General features: G+C 41.4%; 1 protein-coding gene across 4 annotated transcripts in view; it reads right to left on the bottom strand.

The window, feature by feature from the left end:
* The window catches only part of IQGAP2 (IQ motif containing GTPase activating protein 2), a 307,037-nt gene that overhangs the window by 248,845 nt on the left and 36,422 nt on the right, over positions 1-21,770 (bottom strand). For all 4 annotated transcript variants that reach the window (XM_081505894.1, XM_081505895.1, XM_081505897.1 and 1 more), the window contains exon 2: positions 10,162-10,261. In XM_081505894.1, coding sequence (XP_081362020.1) covers positions 10,162-10,261 — 100 coding nt within the window. The remainder of the gene's footprint in view (positions 1-10,161; positions 10,262-21,770) is intronic.

Raw genomic sequence — 21,770 nt, 5'->3', positions numbered from 1 at the left:
TCTCTTCCTTAAAAAAGGAATATTATATTTCAGGAACTTTTCTTGGGAAACACAATAGCAGCCCCATTCATAACTACTTGCTCAACTGCAATTTGCAAACTCCCTTTCCATTTCTTGCCAAGATTCCCTCTCCGTTTCCTGACCTTCATAACAGCTCCAGCTGAATTTCCTTCCTCAATCCCCAAAGACAACCCACCATCTTAAATTTTGCACAGTTGTCCTAAAAAACTGAAGAACTGAAGTTCGTAAAATAGACTTATTTTCAAATATATTCAAATGTATTTTGCAGAGGTTAATATGAAATCTACTCAGCAGTATTCTTTTGGAAAAGCAACTCCTTTACTTTAAACAGTGAGATTTTCCGGCACCAGAGAGAATTTTTCAACGCCTGTGCATGTCTGCACAACCCCATGCCAGCAAAATTCACACAGCAAAGAAGCTATCAAGTTAGCTTTTAGGGCTTACCTGAAAAGAAAACCTAAAAGTCCATATAATATGGTAGAGGAATGTACAACTTAGTTTAAGATGGCTCACAATTCCAAAAAATCAAAGCATAAATCACCTTAGTACCATAATCATTTAGACCAAGTCATCATCTAATTCCTGACTCGGTTTCTGACAGTAATAAAATCTATCCTCCCCCTCCAAAGTACCCTTTCCAGGGTCAATTTCAAAAGGCTATGTACATACCCTGGAGAAGGCAGCGTCTAAGGGGGCCCCCAGTGATCTTCACCTTCTTGAATTCATCCCTTTGTGTAATCCTTCCCCCACTGAACACAAGATAGATTTAGTAACTTGATTCTAATGAATAAAATACAGCAAACTTCAGGACGTCATTTTGAGAACAGCTTACAAGACTTGTTTCCACTGTACGTGCCCTTTCTGGCTCTTGGGCTCGTTCACTCTGATGGAAGCTAGTGCCACGCTGTGAGCTGCCCTAGGGAGGGCCCAGAGGGCAAGGGAAGCCTCTGGCCAAAGCACAGGAGGACTAGGTGAATGCTGTCGAAACACCCTGTGTGCTTGGAAGAGGGTCTGCCCTGCTTGAATCTCTAGAGGACCACAGGGACCCAGAGCCAGGGGACCCAGGAAGCTCTGCAGATTCCTGACTCCCAAAAGTTGTGAGATAAGGCCTTCCCTGGCAGGACTGTGGTAAAAAGCGGGTGCTTACACTACAGGGGGCACAGGTTCCATCCCCTGGTGAGGGAACTGACATCCCACATGCTGCCAAATGCAGCCACACACATACAAAATGCAGACAACTATTTGTTGTTCTAAGTCATTGGGTTTGAGAGTAATCCGTTACACAGTCATGGATAACTAATGCATATGCCAGACATCTTCTGCCTCCTGATACAATTAGGGTTAGCTCTCTAAGACATCATCTAAATCCTTTAGCCTGTACAGAAACATAGCTCTTAGAGTGAAGAGCCACTTCATAAAGGAATCATCTCTCTTTTTTGAGATATGCTCTAAAAATATGTCTTTCATTTTCCCTTCACTGCCATTAATATTAGTCTTTTAAACTTAAGTCTCAAAATAATAATAACTTCTTAAACTTAAGAAGTCTATATGTACAGACTTAAGAATTTTATAAACTATGAGCTAAAATTTCAGCCACACACAATCATTTTAATACACAAGCTACTCTTTCTTTCTTCATTCATTCATTGAAAAATACCCTCTACCCTTTTCTGGATATCTTCTAGTTTACTGTGGTGGCATTAAGTTATCTAGAATTGCTAGCCTTTTAACTCAGTAGGGGCTTCCCAGGTGGCGCTAATGGTAAAGGACTTGTCTGCCAATGCAGGAGGTGTAAGAGACTTGGGTTTGATCCCTGGTTCAGGAAGATCCCCTGGAGGAGGGCATAGCAACCATTCTTGCCTGGGGAACCCCATGGACAGAGGAGCCTGGCAGGCTACAGTCCATAGGGTCACACAGAGTCGGACACGACTGAGCGACTTGGCATGCAGGCACACATAATTCAGCAGGTCACATATAGGGCAGGAAGAATTTCTACCATCTGATTGTAATAGAGAATTTTCCACTGAGACAAATACCAAATTTGACCTCCAGGTTGGCAGTCCAGCCAATTATCTATAACCCTATCTACCATGAATCTAATTCATACCTTACTTGTTACCTCTAGGAGAACTAAAACATACAGGAAATAGGATACAATCAATCCTCATTAGTAACAAAAATTCAGTGCTGGGCACTAAGTAATTCATTCAAGTATGGAGGAGACACAATGTCACTGAGAGCTTGTAACTGGGTTATTTGATTCAGATAGGGAAGTCAGAGAAGGATTTCCTGAAAAAAGTGAGCTGCCATGGTGACTCAGTTAGTAAAGAACCAGCCTGCAATGCAGGAGACCCAGGTTCAATCCCTGGGTTGGGAAGATCCCCCGGAGAAAGAAATGGAAACCCACTCCAGTATTCTTGCCAGGGAAATGCCATGGACAGAGAAGCCTGGTGGGCCACAGTCCATAGCATCACAAGAGTCGGACATGACTTAGCGACTAAACCAACCACCGCCACCATCTGAAGACAGAGCAGAGTCTCACTCGATAAAGAAGAGGAAACAGGATCAACACACTGCAAACATCCTGTGTAGGAGCGAACATTAAAATGAAAGAGGGTTAATGTAGCTGGAAGATACAGCAATAGGGAATGGGCTCAGGATGAAACAGGAGACGCTGTAAGGACTGGACTATGCAGAGCCTATGAGACCCTAAAGGAGTTTGGTTTTCATCCTCAGAGTATTAAGAAACCACTGGAAGGTTTTAAACTAATCAGAATCTTGCTGATAAAGGACTGAAGCAACCAGAGGAGTGGGGAAACCAATCAGAGACCACCACAGTAATCTAGCAAGTGATGCTGGAAGCCTGCAGTGGACTGATGGTGGAACAGAGACGTGAATACATGAGGGGGATTTAGGAAGATGGTGGGCTAAATATGGGGAGATACCCACGCACACACACAGAGAGATGAATACAGCAAACGTAAGTGAAGGACAGAATTTTAAACCTGTGAGTAAAAGCTTTAACCTCACAGTAGTGAGCTTTTTTTGAGTAAGCATCATTAGCTTGTTTGAGCTCCCATCTCCCAGAGTGACCCTATTCTGCCTGTTTGTACACAATGGATGCTCAAAAAAAAAAAATCTGAAAAATGAATAATGTTTAGACAGTTCATGTGTGTTTGGAGTACCTTCTATGTGCATCTTATCTGCTAAATACCATTTAATTGTATTTCACAGTTTTCTAAGGACCTCTCCAAGCTAGGCAGAGCAAAGGAATTTTTCTTTAACAAGAGCTTTAATGAGATATAATTTACATACATTTGACTCTTTCAATTGACTAAAAACAATTCAGTGGTTTTTAGTACACTCACAGCATTGTGCAACCATCGCCACAATCAATTTTAGAAGATTTTAGTCCTGGCCAAAAAGAAACTCACACCATCAGCATCACTCTCCAAACCCCTCAATCCTGCCAGCCCTAGGCAACCACAAATCTACTTTCTGTCTCTATGGATTTGCCTCTTCTAGACATTTCATATAAGTGGAATCATAACAATGTATGTGGCCCTTTGTGTCTAGCTTCTTTCATTCAGCATATTTTTGAGGTCCACCCATGTTGTAAATGCATGTTTACATATTATGTTTTTTAAGATTATTGTTTTAGGTTCACAGCAAAACTGAGGGGAAGGTACTGAAATTTCCCACATATCCCCTGCCCCCAGACATGCCCCAAATCTCTCACAGTATCACCATCCCCCATCTGCGTGGACATTGACTTTAACTGATGAACCCATATTGACAATCAGGCTTCCCTGATAGCTCAGTTGGTAAAGGATCTGCCTGCAATGCAAGAGACCCTGCTTCAATTCCTGGGTCGGGAAGATCCCCTGGAGAAGGGATAGGCTACCCACTCCAGTATTCTTGGGCTTCCCTGGTGGCTCAGCTGGTAAAGAATCTGCCCGCAATGCGGGAGACCTGGGTTCAATCTCTGCGTTGGGAAGATCCCCTGGAGAAGGGAAAGGCTACCCATTCCAGTACCCTGGCCTGGAGAATTCCATGGACTGTATATCCTGGGGTCACAAAGAGTTGGACACGACTGAGCGACATGCACTTTCACATTGACAATCACCCAAGTTCATATTCACACAATAATCTATATTGACAACCACCCAAAGTTCACAGTAACATTAAAGTTCACTCTTGTTTCTATACATTCTAGGCTTTGGAAAAATACATCATGACACTTATCTATCACTGTGGTGTCTCACCGAGTATTCCTACTGTCCTAAAAAATCCTCTGTGCTCCCATACTCATCTTCCTGATATTTTTACTGCCTCCACAGGAGATATTCTCCAGAATATCATATATGTGGGGTCATACAGTATGTAGCTTTTTTAGAAAAGCACTTTTCACACCACAGTATGCATGTAAAGTTCCTCTGAGACTTTTCATGGCTTAATAGTTTATTTCATTTTAGTGCTGAATAATATTCCGTTGTTTGGATGTACCAAGGTTCATTTATCCATTCACCAACTAAAGGCCATCATGGTTGCTTCCAAGTTGTGGCTATTAAGAAAAAAGCTTCTATACACATCCCAGTGTAGCATTCTATGTGAACAGAGCCTTCGTTCCACTGGGTAAATAGAAGGAGCACAATTGTTGGATGATATGGTAAGAATATATTTTATGTTATTGGGCTCCAAAATCACTGCAGATGGTGACTGCAGCCATGAAGTTAAAAGATGCTTGCTCCTTGGAAGAAAAGCTATGACAAACCTAGACAGCATATTAAAAAGGAGAGACATCACTTTGCCAACAAAGGTCTGTCTAGTCAAAGCTAGACATACATTTCCAGGAGTCATGTATGGATGTGAGAGTTGGACCATAAAGAAGGCTGAGCGCCAAAGAATTGATGCTTTTGAACTGTGGTGTTGGAGAAGACTCTTGAGAGTCCCTTGGACTGCAGGGAAATCCAACCAATCCATCCTAAAAGAAATCAGTCCTAAATATTCATTGGAAGGACTGATGCTGAAGCTGAAACTCCAATACTTTGGCCACCTGATGCGAAGAACTGACTCACTGGAAAAGACCCTGATGCTGGGAAAGATTGAAGGCAGGAGGAGAAGAGATGGTTGGATGGCATCACCGACTCGATGGACATGAGTTTGAGCAAGCTCTGGAAGCTGGTGATGGACAGGAAAGCCTGGGGTGCTGCAGGCCATGGGGTCACAAAGAGTCGGACACAACTGAGCGACTGAACTGATACCTAAACATTTCATTTGGGGGGATGCTAATGTAAATGGTGTTTAGTTGTTCATTGCTGGTACATAGGAAAGCAGCTGACTTATATGTTAACCTTGTATCCTGCAAGTTTTCTCTAATTGCTTATTAGTTCCAGGATTCTTTTATTATTCTTTCAGGTTTTCTATACTGTCAATCTTGTCATCTGCAAAGAAAGATGGTTTTTATCTTTCTTTTCAAATTCTATAGCTTTTATTTCCTTTTATTGCTTTATTGCATTAGCTAAAACTTCCACTATTAAGCTGAAAATGAGTGGTTAGAGGGAATATCTTTGCCTTGCCCCTAATCTTAGTAGGAAAGTTGTAAGCTTCTCACCAAGAAGTCTGATGTTAGCTGTAGGGTTTTTTGTTAATAGTCTTTCTCAAGTTGAGGATGTTTCCCTATATTCCAACTTTCCTAAGAATTTTTATCATAAATAGGTGCTGGATTTTGTCAAATGCTTTTTCTGCATCTATTGATATAATCATATGATTTTTCTTATTTAGAGTGTTGATGTGATGGGGCACATTTAATTGATTTTCAAATGTTGAACCAGCCTTGAAAGCCTCAGATAAACCTCACTTGGTTGTGATTCATATAGTTCTTTTTACACACTGTTAAATCTGATTTGCTCATATTTATTTTATAACTGAAGAATGCTGCATTCTATGGATGACTGTTTATTCATTCATCAGTAGATAGACATTTGAGTTGTTTCTACTTTCTGCTCTAATGAATAACACTTCAGTGAACATTTATGTGAAGGTTTTTATGTGGACAGGGGTTTTCAATTTTGTTGGGGTTATACTTAGTGGTGGAATTGCTGGACCAAATGGTAACTCTGTATTTAATTTTTTGAGGAGCTGCCAGCTATTTTACAAAGTAGCTCCACCATTTTACAATCCAACCAGAAATGTATGAGGGTTCCAATCCCTCTACATCCTTGCAAACAATTCTTTTTGATCATGGCTATCCTAGTATGAAATGGTATCTCACTGTGGTTTTAAATTGCATTTCTCTAAAGACTGATGTCTAGTCAAGGCTATGGTCTTTCCAGTAGTCACGTATGGATGTGAGAGTTGGACGGTGAAGAAAGCTGAGCACCGAAGAATTGATGCTTTTGAACTGTAGTGTTGGAGAAGACTCTTGAGAGTCCCTTGGACTGCAAGGAGATCCAGCCAGTCCATCCTAAAAGAGATCATTGGAAGGACTGATGTTGAAGCTGAAACTCCAATACTTTGGCCACCTGATGTGAAGAGCTGACTCATTTGAAAAGACCCTGATGCTGGGAAAGACTGGGGTCAGGAGGAGAAGGGGACGACAGAGGATGAGATGGCTGGATGGCATCACCGACTCGATGGACATAAGTTTGGGTAAATTCCGGGACTTGGTGATGGACAGGGAGGCCTGGTGTGCTGCGGTTCATGGGGTTGCAAAGAGTCGGACACGACTGAGCGACTGAATTGAACTGAACTGAAAGACTGATGTTAAGCATCTTGTCCTGTTCTTATGGTTCATTTGTGTATCTTATTGGGAAAAAATGTCTATTCAGAAACCTGGCCCATTTTTAAAGTAGGCTATTTACTTTTTATGTTGAGTTATGAGTTCTTTATATATTCTGAATATAAGTCACTTATTAAGTATATGATTTGCAAATATTTTCTCCCATTCCATGGGTAGTCTTTTCAGTTTCTTGGTGGTATCCCTTTGAATTAAGAAAGGTTTAATTTTCATGATGTCTAATTAATCTTTTTATTTTTTTGCCTTGTGCTTTTGGTGTTGTCTCAAAAACCACTGTCTCAAAAACTCAAGGTTTCAAAGATTTACTTGTTTTCTTCTAAGAGATTTATAGTTGTGGTCTACACATTTTAATTATTATAACAAACCATTTTAAGATAATTTTTGTATGGTGTGAGGTAGGGATCTAAATTCATTTTTATGCATGTGTACATCCAGCTGTCTGAGCATCATTTGTTGAAAGACTGCTTTTTTTCCCCCGTGCTGAATTTTCTTGATCAAATGGTTATTAGGTTGAACTAGGCTTGCATTCTTGGTGTAAATCCCACTTGGTGGTATATAAGCCTTTTCATATGTTGCTGAACTCAGTTTGAGTTGAGAATTTTTGTATTTGTATTCATAAAAGATATTGGTCTCTGGTTTTCTTGAGGTATCTTCATCTGGTTTTGGTATCAGAGTAATACTGGTCTCAACAGAAAAGGTTAGGAAGTGTTCCCTTCTCTTACATTTTTTGAAAGAGTGGGAAGTTTTTTTGAGTACTAACTCAGTCTTTTTTTACTTTTTTACATCTATTTAGTTTTTAAAATTTCTTCTTGAGTCGGTTTTAGTAGTTTGTATCTTTCTAGGAGACAGTACATTTCATCTAGGTTAACCAATCCACTGGCATATAATCATTTATAACATTCTGTCAACATCCTTTTTATTTCTATAAGGCTGGCAGTGATATCCCCTCTGAATGAAGCAACTTTTAAATGGCCTGAAATTAACAATCACAGAATCTTGAAACTACTAAAACTAAAATTGAAGATATATCTATTGGACTCTAACAATGCTGAATTTTAAAAAATTTTGTTACAGGACATATAAGCTAAATATCCTACCAGTTCTCACCTCTGGAAAGAAAAAAGAGAGGCAAAAATACAGAACCCAACACATTTCTAGTTAAAATACACCAAAGTCAGTTCAATTGAAATAAACAAGAAACAGTTTCTGGCTAAATTTTCACATTCTAAGTGCACTATTCAATAGAAATTCAATATTCTAAAGCAACTACACTCACAGGAACACACACATGCATGCACTGTAATACATCCAATATGATAAATTCCTAATGCATTAACAGTGTAAGAGAATCAGGCGATAAACTCTCTCAAATGAATAACTTTTTGAACAGAGACTAACTCATTCCATTTATGCTTTGAGTTTAGGGCTATCAGAATTCTGTATACTATGCTTTCTGAAATCACAGCACACATATTACTAGCCACATAATTTTTATATACTCCATAACCAAAAACCAACTTCCCAGAAAGTCATAAGAACTGTTCAGATATTAATAAAAAATTCATAAATACATATTACATCTAAATCTCTACTTGCAAGATAAATTTAGGAAAACCATCTTAAAGGAAAAACTGTGTATTTTACCATCTATTCTTTCAGTGAAACTGTTCCTAAGGAAGCTTTCTTCAAAGAACTTGGGCTAATTGTTATGCTGACTTTTTGAAATTAAAATTTAAGTACACAATTTTGAAAACACTAAAGAAGATGACAAGCTTCCAAGCTATCCTGATACCACTTTGATACATTCAGGAGAAAACTATGCTTGTTATCACCATGGACCTGACAGGCACTACAGTTCAAAGAACACTTACAACCTTCTTAGTTGATTTTTAGGGGGAAAAAAAAAACCCATTAAGTAAGTAGGGCAGGTAGTGGCAACATCTTAATCATCCTATTAGACAGGAGACAAAACTGAACTTCCCACAGGGTTGACCTGTCCAAGGTCACAGAGTTCAGAAATGGTGAAGCGGAGACCAGAAAATCCAGTCTACTGACTCCCAGTCAGACACCTTTTCCTCTGTGAGACTCTGTTCCCCACTTCTAGAAACCTGGAGGCAAAAACTTAGAACACAAAGTGTGTATCAGGAGGAGGTTTCCACTAACTCTCCCGAAACTTTTCCATTGAAAGTATGCTTATTTTGAATGTCTGTGAATCCCTGTCCTTATCTAACTGCAGCCACAATTTGGCTGAAAGCATGTGTTAAATAATCTTAGACATACAGTGAGTCTTCAGTGACTTGCAACCTAACTGTCAACTTCCAGACATGTTAAATAACCTTTAAAACTTAGCCTTTAGAGCTTAGAGCTAAAAGGCACTGTGAAAACATTAAACAATCCTAGAAAACCCCCTTTTAAGCAATTTTGAGGCCAAATTAGTGCATGTGTCACTGGATGTTCTTTTACAAAGCACTGATTAAAATCCTCCTTCTTTGAGCTCTGTAGGTAGCTATTTATAAGTGATCAGAGATAATCAACACCAACGACCATTAACTCCATGTTTATTTTCTTCAGAGTTAAGACAGCTGGAACATATCTGTCCATGGAACAATACTGTTGCTTGATCGCAGTGCAAAGCATTAAATCAGAATCTAACTCAAGGCATACAGGCATTGCAGTATGCACCCAGCAAAGGACAGAGTTCTGATTCCCCTGATAGAGAGGCCTAAGTGTAAATACTTTCTTTATCTTCACTTTCTCCTTGGAGAAGCCAACATTTCCTTGTAATCTAAAAAGTCTAAAACAGTCAGTGTGATTTTCAGAGACAACATACCTTCAGTGATCACACACCCATGACTTAAAAAGGAGACTGCTGTCATAAACCTGCTCTCTAGCTTAGGGAACAATGGACTTCAGTCCAACATGCTATGGGCATGTGGGAATATATAATTACACATTAATTAATAATAATAGTGATAATTATGATCATTGGGGTAGGGTTGGGAAAAAGATCTGAGGACACTCTGAGGAAAAGGAAGTTGGTTTAAATCTCTGCGGCTCCCCTAACATCCATGCCAGAGAGATGAGAAATTTTGAAATAATCTGAAATTTTCCAAGAGATTTCCTGGGAGGCTCTGAGGAAGAAAAAGAAACAGCTGCCTCCCTAGTGCCTTGATGCTGGCTGTGGGAGCAACTTTTTCTCAATTCTTCCACTGACAACACACAGGTTGATTCTTCTCCCATTATATTAGTACTAACAAGGCTGCAAATGAGTTATTAAGAATATAGTACCCAAAGCTCATCTCTAAGAGAAGGGGCACAAAGAGACTAAGTCTGACTCTTACCTTTTGGCTTCCTCCAGGTGACACAAATATTCATAAGCGATATTCTGCCTCCTCCTCTCATCCATCTCCTCTGCAGAGAGTCTTTCATCATCTACAATAGCTAGAAAGAGAGGATAACATCACATCACTTGGAAGAACAGTGTTCAAATCATGAGACAACCAACTAGAAAAAACTCACATGCAGCTCAACACTGAACACTGAGAGATGGGAGTATTGAATCATCATTCACAGAAAGAGAATTGCCTTTGGATTTTACAATGTTATATTATTTCTAGCAAAAACTGCAATACTGAAGTATCAGTCGGTTCAGCTGCTCAGTCATGTCCGACTAGTTGTAACTCCATGGACTGCAGCATGCCAGGCTTCCCTGTCCGTCACCAACTCCTGGAGATTACTCAAACTCATGTGCATCGAGTCGGTGATGCCATCCAACCGTCTCATCCTCTGTCGTCCCCTTCTCCTGCTGCCTTCTGAAGTATACGTGGATGTTAAATAAAAGAGAATAGCAATCAGACTTCACAGATGTGATGCCACAGGATTCAGACAGCCTCAAATCAACTAGAGGATGGTCTACCAGCAGTAACTTTTCTCAACAAGCTTGGAGAATTGGTCCAGTGGCTCAGAGAATCAGACTGTCCTGGAAATTCTGGGTGGAACAAAGAATCTACAAGGACCTGTATTTTCCCACTCCTAGATGGGATTGAGGCATCTCATTCAACCCCAAGCCTATTTTACAGATGACAAAGTCACTAAAATTCCTCCCTTGCTTATCTCTCGGCCTTTAAGAGGCTAACTTCCATGGTCAACAGGTATCCAAAAGAAAAATGCAATGCAGATAGCCAGGGAGCAGAGTCTTCAGGCCCACACCTTTTATTCCAACATGAGTCTAGTTTATAAACTGCCACACTTCAGCTCTGCTTTTCTGTAGAGGACTCAGCCTCCCCATTCCCTGACTGCACTTCCTCTGCTTGAGGCCTCAACAGTACCCAGCAGCCGCCAACAGTCACATCAGCCAAGTCTTGGCTGCCTATTTACGAGACAACATTCCTCTCTCATAAAAAGAACCCCTTCCCCCTCTTCAGTCCTGAGCGTCCATTCTGATGGTTGTAAAATGAATTTGGTTTCTCGTTGGTTAGATTTCTCATCTAATGAAGACAATGTGTGCAAGCATCACGAGGGGCAGGGCCGTCCATGTTTGCTCTTTCGTTCCTCAGTCGCCAGCTCCAATCAGCCGTTTATTAAATGGGACCCCTGGGCTTCCTTTGCAGTTGAGATGGTAAAGAATCCTCCTGCAATGTGGGAGACCTGAGTTCGATCCCTGGCTTGGGAAGATCCTCTGGAGAAGGGAAAGGCTACCCACTCCAGTATTCTAGCCTGGAGAATTCCATGGACTGTATACTCCATGGGGTCGCAAAGAGTTGGACACGACTGAGTGACTTTCACTTCACTTCACTCCCAAGCAGAAGAGAGAATATGAAGGTCACTCATCCATTCCCCAAGAAAGGCCAAGCACACACCCTACTACTGCGGCACCTGAAACATCAATCTGGCAGGCAAAAGGAATTAAGAGCAGGTTTTGAACGCTTATTGGGCAAGTACAATGCTCAACACTTAAGATCTAAAAATAATAACCAAATCCTCAGAGAATTCAAAAGAAAGGGGAGATTATGTTTTCATCAATATATAGATATAGATATAGATATGTATAAACATATACATGTAATATACATATATAAAATATACATATATATATATAAAAGACAGAATACCATAAGCATGGGAATATGTACTAGATGCTTACTCATGAGCACTTAATTTCCTTCAAGGTTTAGGCAGAATTTAGTATGCAGTGTCTCATTTAAGTCTCGAGACTCTTTCTGAGTCCACTTTACCTTTGAGCAAACAGCCTGAGAAGCAATTTGCCCAAATGAAGAGCAGAGACATTAGAGCTAGAAATATTAGTCTGGGAGAGAAAAAAGCAAGTACAGAACTTCAGGAAATGTCTTTGTTTATGGATGAGGAAGAAAAGGAAACAGCAGAAGAGGCAACTAAAGAGCCTCTTGATGAGGGTAAAAGAATAGAGTGAAAAAGCTGGCCTAAAACCCAAGATTCCCAAAACTAAGAGCTTGGCATCCAGTCCCAACACTTCATGGCAAATAGAAAAGGAAAAAGGGGAAGCAGTGACAGGTTTTATTTTCTTGGGCTCCAAAATCACTGGTGACGGCGACTGCAGGCATGAAATTAAAAGACACTTGCTCCTTGGAACGAAAGCTGTGATGAACCAAAGATCTGTATAGTCAAAGCTATGGTTTTTCCAGTAGTCAGATACAAATGTGAGAGTTGGACCATAAAGAAGGCTGAGCGCCCAAGAATTGATGCTTTCGAACTGTAGTGCTGGAGAAGACTCTTGGGAGTCCCTTGAACATCAAGGAGATCAAACCAATCAATCCTAAAGGAAATCAATCCTGAATATTCACTGGAAGGACGGATGCTGAAGCTAAAGCTCCAATACTTTGGTCACCTGATGTATAGAGATGACTCATTGGAAAAGACCCTGATGCTGAGAAAGATTGAAGGCAAAAGGAGAAGAGCACAGAAGAGGATGAGATGGTTGGAGAGCATCACCAACTCAATGGACATGAATTTGAACAAACTCCAGCAGACAGTGAAGGACAGGGGAGCCTGGCATCCTGCAGTCCATGGGGTTGCAAAGAGTCAGACATGACTTAGCGACTGAACAACAACAACATCCCTCCCCCACCCATTCTCCTCACTGTTATCAGAAGCCCCTTTCTAACACACAGTCCTACTGATGTTATTCTCTCTCCAAACCTTTGATGGATCTTCATTTTCTACAGAACAAAGCTCTGGAAGAGAACATGTTTCCTCTCCCCCCTACATGAACAATTACCTTCCAGCGAACCTTCACAAAGTGGGCTAACCATCATCCCGTAATGAATATACTTCAAAATTATGATTTCCTCATCTGGGGTCGCCTTAGAGGATACCTCGCATGCCCACATAGCATCACCTAGTCCTCTCTCTCCACTGTTCCTAAGAGTTAATTCCCAGGACACCCCATGACTACTAGTTTCTTGTTTTAATTTCAGTCTAAAGAATGCCTCCCACTTCTGACAGGATATTTTCATGTTTTGGTACCTTCACACATGTTAAAAGCTTGAAAGCAATAGAAAACTCCTAGTCAGAGTCCACCTGCTCATTTTACCCTCCTCAGGGGTAAAGGAGGGGTCACCATCAAAAGGAGGCACTCTGCCTGCCACCTTCCTTCCTGGTTGCTCCTTCCTTCCGGCCTCAACCCGCCCACCCAGGAGGAGGTGGGAAGCACCAGCAGGACTGTGCTCAGACCTCTGCTCCCCAACTGCCTCCATAAGCCATGCGAGATCCCAGCAGCCCAGAGCCACAGGGGGGGCTCTCCAACTCTGAGGTCACCACCCAAAGAGAAGATGAGACTTAATATTTGAATTAAAACACACACTCCCCACAAAGCTTTGCCTTACTACTACGATGTACTGGCCAGAGCTGATGGAATTCTACCCATCTTTAAGGTTTAACTCCAGGACCACTTCCTTCCCAAAGTCTCCCCTGATCGATTCTATTCAAATGTCCTCTCTCCTGGTACCAAAACCGAGCAGGACCCTGTGGGGCCCTCCTGGGGACAAATCCTTCACATGTCCCTTGTTTCTTGTTTGTGGGGAAAAGGTTTCAGCCTCCTAGACCTTCCTTCCCTGAGTACCAAAGGACAGATTCCAACAGTCACTAATCAGGGAAGGGAGGAGAAGCAGAAAAAAAAGGAGCAGTCGAGAATCAATAATGCATCTATGCGGCAGGATCCTGGTTTCTCTTCAAGGAATATGCTTAACAATATATTTGAGTTCTTTGGCAGAACTAAGGCCCTCACCCAAGAGGAGGGTGATAACTTCAGGCAGAGAACAAGATTCCTGAAGCACCGCCCTAGTAGCTCATCAACAACCAATCAGAAGAAAGCCACATACCCTTCAGCCCTCACCCTGAATTCTGCCCATAGAGACTTCTCCCTGAAAACCATGAGAGAATGTCAGGATTTGGAGCATGAGCCACCCATTCTCCTTGCTTGGCCCTTTCTCTGCTCCAAACTCTCAGGTTTTGGTTTGTTTGGCCTTCCCGTGTGTCTTCCTCTGTGCACAGGAACCTGCATTCTGTACCAGTACCTCCTCTACTGCTTTAACAGCAAATCCTAGAAGACATACGTGTCCTCAAGGTGTCAGCACACCTCCCTGCAGAGGTTGCATGCTCCATAAAAGTGTCTGATGAACAAATCATCTTTCTTTCAGGAAAGATTAATAAATGGACTTTAAAATATCTACCTGGGGTACTCTTATTTGCCCATTTACCTTGAATAAAGGATGTGATGAAGGAAATACAGCACTGTTCTGTAGACTTCACTCGACTCACATTCAATTCACAGATTCTATGGGCCAAGCAAGAGTCAGAGCACCAGAGACGGTGCAGTGAACAAAGCAAAATACGCATGTCCTCATGGGGCTTTTTACACATTCCTTCCTTCCCTCCTAACCTGGTCCACTGGACCACGTCCCTGACCACTCCCCTTCCAACCACACACTCTTCAACTTCACCTTCCTTCCTTCATGACCTATTGTGTCAAAGTGAATACCAAGGTTAGGAGTGTGAGAACGTCTTAATTACAACAAAAGCAGATCTCTCTGGGCCACAGAGGTTGCCTGCAAATATTTCTGTATTACTCAACATTTACTAAGTAGCAACTTCTGATAAGAGACACAGGCATGGATACTAACCCTGCCATTTAAAGATCCTTCACAGAGCTGATAAAATACACTTAAGCATGACACTACCGCCTATAAAGCACTTTTCCATATTATTGTGTGGTTTTCATCATCTTCCTGAAAGATAGGCGTTATCTCTTTCTTACAATTGAGAACAGGGTCAAACCAGGGGAAGGGACTGCCATGGTTACTGCTGAGTCAGTGGCGGAGCCAGGGCTGCAACAGAGGGCCCTCAGTACCTTGGCCCTGCCCTCTGCCCAGCACCATGCTGCTGCTGCTGAAGTAGAAAGAGCCTTGTCACTGTCAAGCCCAAGGGAAGATCACTAAAGTGTCTTCAAAACTGCTTTTAAATTGATTAACTGAGACTTCCTCTAAAGTTCATCTTTACTTGCTGCCTTGAATGCTAAGAAACACAGGATATCGTGAAAAACTACTTCCTGAAGTATTAGCAACTCACAAAACACTTCCTGTAATGTTAGCCAACATTGGCTAAAAGATGGTAAAGCAAGCACATTCTATGGAAATCACAGTTCAGTTCAGTTCAGTCACTCAGTCATGTCTGACTCTTTGCAACCCCATGAACCACAGCACGCCAGGCCTCCCTGTCCATCACCAACTCCCGGAGTTTACCCAAACCCATGTCCATTGAGTCGGTGATGCCATCCAACCATCTCATCCTCTGTTGTCCCCTTCTCCTCCTGCCCCCAATCCTTCCCAACATCAGGATCTTTTCCAATGAGTCAGCTCTTCACATCAGGTGGCCAAAGTATTGGAGTGTCAACTTCAACATCAGTCCTTCCAATGAACACTCAGGATTGATCTCCTTTAGGATGGACTGGTGGGATCTCCTTGCAGTCCAAGGGACTCTCAAGAGTCTTCTCCAACACCACAGTTCAAAAGCATCAGTTCCTCAGCACTCAGCTTTCTTTATAGTCCAACTCTCACATCCATACATGACCACTGGAAAAACCACAGCCTTGACTAGATGAACCTTTGTTGGCAAAGTAATGTCCCTGAGTTTTAATACGCTGTCTAGGTTGGTCATAACCTTCCTTCCAAGGAGTAAGTGTCTTTTAATTTCATGGCAGCAATCACCATCAGCAGTGATTCTGGAGCCCAAAAAATAAAGTCTGACACTGTTTCCACTGTTTCCCCATCTATTTCCCATGAAGTGATGGGACCAGATGCCATGATCTTAGTTTTCTGAATGTTGAGCTTTAAGCCAACTTTTTCACTCTCCTCTCTCACTTTCATCAAGAGGCTCTTCAGTTTCTCTTCACTTTCTGCCATAAGGGTGGTGTCATCTGCATATCTGAGGTTACTGATATTTCTCCCGGCAATCTTGATTCCAGCTTGTGCTTCTTCCAGCCCAGCGTTTCTCATGATGTACTCTGCATATAAGTTAAATAAGCAAGGTGACAATATATAGCCTTGACGTACTCCTTTTCCTATTTGGAACTAGTCTGTTATTCCATGTCCAGTTCTAACTGTTGCTTCTTGACCTGCATATAGGTTTCTCAAGAGGCAGGTCAGGTGGTCTGGTATTCCCATCTCTTGAAGAGTTTTCCACAGTTCATTGTGATCCACACAGTCAGAGGCTTTAACATAGTCAATAAAGCAGAAATAGATGTTCTTCTGGAACTCTCTTGCTTTTTCGATGATCCAGTGGATGTTGGCAATTTGATCTCTGGTTCCTCTGCCTTTTCTAAACATTATAGGGTTTATTCAGAGGTTTAAGGAGCAGAATGAGTTGGTAGAAAAGTTTGAAATAGAACTATGAAGTCAGAAACAGAAGGAACCCTACAGAGTTTATTTTTCAAACACCACCCACAAAATCCACTGTGAAAATAGACCAAGACCATCTTGATTCTTGAAGGAGTTGGCATGGTCACTTGTTCACTTCAGCTACTCTACTTGCCCCTTTACACAGGAGACCAAGGCCACTAGCTCCTTTGCGTTAAAATGGATTCATTTGTTCAGCAAATATTAGAGTGGTTGCTCTGTGCCAGTCTGTTCTAGGGACTGGACATAAGTGGCAAGTACAACACATCAAGTCCCTCACGAAGTTTTTATTAAACAACTGAAAGTGAAAGTGTTAGTGCTTAGTTGTATCCAACTCTTTTTTGACTCCATGGACTGTAGTCCACCAGGCTCCCCAGTCCGTGGAATTCTCCAGGCAAGAATAATACTGGAGTGGGTAGCCATTCCCTTCTCCAGAGGATCTTCCCAACCCAGGGATCAAACCCGGGTCTCCTGCGTTGCAGGCAGATTCTTTATTGACTGCTGGCATAACTACAGGATGCTTAGATAAGTGGGGATATAGTGCAGGGAGCATTAGCAAGAGTCACAAAACCAGGGATGGGAACCTCCATTTCACAAAATGGTATTACCTAAGGAAACACAGATTGAGAATATGAGATGAAATCATCAGTTCATAGAAACATGCCACTATTTAGTATTTATGGACACACTGTTATTTTGTGTGACTCAATATTTCTGTAAGGAACCCTGAATATCCTCAGGTATGTCATTCAATTCAAATGTGTACTGAACCATCTTGTACGAGTTAAGACTGCCTTCACCTGAGTGATACACCCAAAGCCTTGACATGGGAGATTCACCTAAATGGGTAAATCCTCATTCTCAGAACTTAAGAGAATGGCTACCAGAAATGCCTACCCCAAGGAAGAGAACTGATTCTGAAACCCTAAAGCTGGGAAAAGGTACAGGGGTGGGATACCTAAAATGATAGAACCCCAAGTCTGAGATTTCTAGTAAGCTGATACTCAGTAAACTGACCCATGATATCTTCTGGCTTCCTACCAGCTTCCTGAAGCATTTCACAGCTACTTAATCTGAGGTTTTAAAGGACCACATGATCAAACTTCTCTAAACTGAAGTTTCTTTTGAAAAACAGGCAAACCTGGGGTTGAAGTTGTTAGCAAACTGAAACATATTCCCAGGCACTCTAAAGAATTTGAAACAACAATAGAGACTGCCATTCTACCTGTTACAGACATTGAAAGTTTCACCAAGCCAAGAAAATTAAGAGACCCTGAATGCACAGGCTCCCAGTTCATCCATCTCCATCAAGTGCCACATAAACAGTAGGTGCTCAGTAAAGTCTGCCGATTGGTGTGCACTCAGCTTTGTGCTAACCCACTCCAGTATTCTTGCCTGGAGAAATCCATGGACAGAGCAGCCTGGCAGGCTACAGTCCACAGGGTCACAAAGAGTTGGACACAACTGAAGCAACTCAGCACACATGTATGCAGTTTTGTGCTTGACAGACAGAGATGCTACATCCTACACAAGTTTAGTCCTACTAAGCCCAAGTCCTGATGTTAATACAGCCATACCGTTCGGATCCCAAGGGAGGGGGAATGAATTTGAAGCCTACTCTGGAACTTCTCATGCATCAATCATTTCTAAGGACTCTCCAGAGTTATAAATCCACACACAGCTTCAGAGGATATTCAAGGTACACGTGGCAGTAAGGGGCTGTGGCCATTTCCCGAAAGCCCTAAATCTTCAAGTTCAGCATTACAAGGAGAATTTCCTAGTGGAAAGAAGGGTAACCAACAAAGTACAGTTTCCTTACAAGTGTTAGGGTCTCTGATGAGCTACCCATGTGCTTTTACCAGTAAGGTTTGTTGTGGAGTCGCTGAGTCACGTTCGACTCGTTTGTGACCCCGTGGACTGTAACCCACCATACTCCTCTGTCTATGGGATTCTCCAGGCAAGAACACTGGCAAGAATACAAGAGTGGGTTGCCATTTCCTTCTCCAAGGGATCTTCCCAACCCAGGGACTGAACCCAAGTCTCCTGCATTGGCACTGATCCACCAGGGAAGCCCTCTAGTGAGGTTACTGAGGCTCAGAAGAGTTAGATAGCTTCTTCATCATAATTTCTTAGAAAAATGAAAAACATTTCAGGCTTTGTGAAACGTTTATCCCTTTCTGCAAACACAGTTTAAGTATATATAGCTTTAAGATCAACATATGAAAAAGTTATTTGATCCCACTTTGATGCAAAAGGTGCCAAACTTTTCCCCTCAAGAATGTGATCATACTTGAGTACCTAAGATGCCAATCTGTTTCTAACAAGCCCTAGATCTCAAAACCCAGGACATCTTTTCAGAACAGGACCTCATTCTATATCTCACACATGGGAAGAAAATTAATTTTGGTCCACTGTGCAAATTTGACCAAGAATGTCTTTTTTCTATTTTAAATAATGTGGAAACTCAAAGCAGACCATGAAGATGTTATGATCCATACAGTTATGATCCATACAGTATGATCCATATGTAGCCAACCTGAAGTCTGGGATGGGGGGTGGGGGCAGGTCTGTCTGGGACTTTGCTCAATTTGGGAATAAAAGCAAAGATTGTTAGATTTGGTATTTTGTAGTCAATTATAATGGCAAAAAACCATTTGGTGACAAAACCACCTCTTTAGCTACCAAGTAGGCACAGGGAAAGTTCCATTTGCTCTCTACCTGCTCCTACACAGATCTCAGTACGGAAGGATGGAGTGTCAAGTTTCCAAAGCCAATATAAGACTTTTTAACCCTGACTGTTAAAATTATAGAAGGAACTATAAAAATCTTTAGCCTAGATGAGCTTCTAGTATTTTTAAAGGAAAGGAATTCAACTTATCTCACTTGGACATGAATTTTTTATGCTTAAGATGGTCAGTGCAAAAACTCTCCAATTTACAACTAGTCCTAAAATGATTCTCCCTGCTTTCCATAGAAAATGAATATTTTAAGGACACAGATATTTACTTACACTTTGATACTTCATGGGAATGATATTTTACAACTGTTAAACAGACTTAGCAGGTTATGTAATGATGGTTCCTGGGCTGTTCTCAAGGAGAAGCAAGTCGCTGGTAACACTCTGTCCTTGTCCTCTCAAACTATTCCAAATGACCTAGAATATCAGAGAATATTGCCACAAAGCTAGGAGTCTTAGAAGACAATAGAATAGGGAAGCTTGGCCTCATTTCTCCTTGACTACTAGCAGAAAAGAAAAAATAAATCACAAACAGTTCAAAGGTAAGTGCAAGAAAACAAAACAGCCTCTTGGTTGAGTTTTTTGTTTCAGGTGCATATGCTACTTTTCTCTCATTCATGTGAGCACTTTGTGATACATGCATGAAAGTAGCAGACGGAAGGGATTAACAGATAACAATCACTTACCACATGCCAGATACTTTACATATATTATCACTTATCCCTCTTTAAGACAGGAATTTGAATCTCCACTATTCTGATGGGAAAGAAATGCAGAGAGGTTGGGTCATTCCGGCTTAGGTAATTCTAAGATCATAAGGACAGTTCAGTGGCAGAGCTGGGATCTGAAACAACCCTGACTCCAAAGTTCTGGAATCTTTGGATTCCAGTTCTACTCTATCTAAGTGCCACTGCCTCCCTGTATGTAAATGTTTGATGACTGGCCCAGCAGCCATTAGACTGTTCTGAAGGTGCTATTAATGGTTATTACTGATATCTCATTAATCAGCAGATAGATTTACATGACTTTTATTTTATGCAGAGTACATCATGCAAAATGCTGGGCTGGAAGACTCACAAGGTGGAATCGTGATTGCTGGGAGAAATTTCAACAACTTCAAATATGCAGATGATACCACTCTAATGGCAGAAAGCTAAGAGGAACTAAAGAGCCTCTTGAGGGTGAAAGAGGAGAGTGAAAAAGCCAGTTTAAAACTCAACATTCAAAAAACTAAGATCATGGCATCTGGTCCCATCATTTCATAGCAAATAGATGGGGAAAAAGTGGAAACAGTGATAGATTTTATTTTCTTGGGCTCCAAAATCACTGTGGATGGTGACTGAAGCCATGAAAGTAAAAGACACTTGCTCCTTGGAAGGAAAGCTATGACAAACCTAGACAGTGTATTAAAAAGAAACAACACTTTGCTGAAAAAGGTCTGTATAGTCAAAGCTGTGGTTTTTCCAGTGGTCATGTACGGATGTGAGAGTTGGACCAGAAAGAAGGCTGAGCATCAAAGAATTGATGCTTTTGAACTATGGCGCTGGAGAAGACTCTTGAGAGTCCCTTGGACAGCAAAGACATCAAACCAGTCAATCTTAAAAGAAATCAACCTTGAATATCCACTGGAAGGACTGATGCTAAAGCTGAAGCTCCAAAACCTTTGGCCACCTGATGTGAAGAGCCAACTAATCGGAAAAGATCCTGATGCCGGGGAAGACTGAGGACCGGGGAAGACTGAGGACAAGAGGAGAAGGGGGTGGCAGAGGATGAGATCGCATCACTGATTCAGTGGACTTGAGTTTGAGCAAACTGTGGGAGCTAGTGAAGGACAGGGAGGCCTGGTGTGCTGCAGCTCATGGGATTGCAGAGTCAGATATGACTTAGGGACTGAACAACAAAAAACACAATTTTCCCTGCTGGAAACCATATAAATTAATGCTATTATCTTGAGAAAGTACAGACAGTAAAATTACAGACTTATTTCTCAGAGATGCAGAAACCTCAAATGTAGTCCAGCAAAGGAAAAAATATTAAGGTAGTCTTCAGTATTGCCAAGTTAGACTACATTAGGAATGCAAGAGTTGTAACAAGAACAAAATGAAAACCAACAAAAAACTAAATGACACCACTATGTCACGTCATAAGCAAAATGATACGGTCAATAAATGCCGAGAACACATTTAGAAAATTAACCATGTTTTCTCTGAGACACCCATCTCCATTTTACTCCTCTTTCCTCACAAAAGATGAATTTCTATCTAACCTGTCAATCATGCCTGATTTT

Source organism: Giraffa tippelskirchi, chromosome 7 (genome assembly GCF_054371585.1).
Source record: "Giraffa tippelskirchi isolate mGirTip1 chromosome 7, T2T-mGirTip1v1.2.pri, whole genome shotgun sequence".
Lineage (NCBI taxonomy): Eukaryota > Metazoa > Chordata > Mammalia > Artiodactyla > Giraffidae > Giraffa > Giraffa tippelskirchi.
The sequence above is the reverse complement of the archived record's forward strand: the minus strand, read 5'-3'. Positions and strand labels throughout refer to the sequence as shown.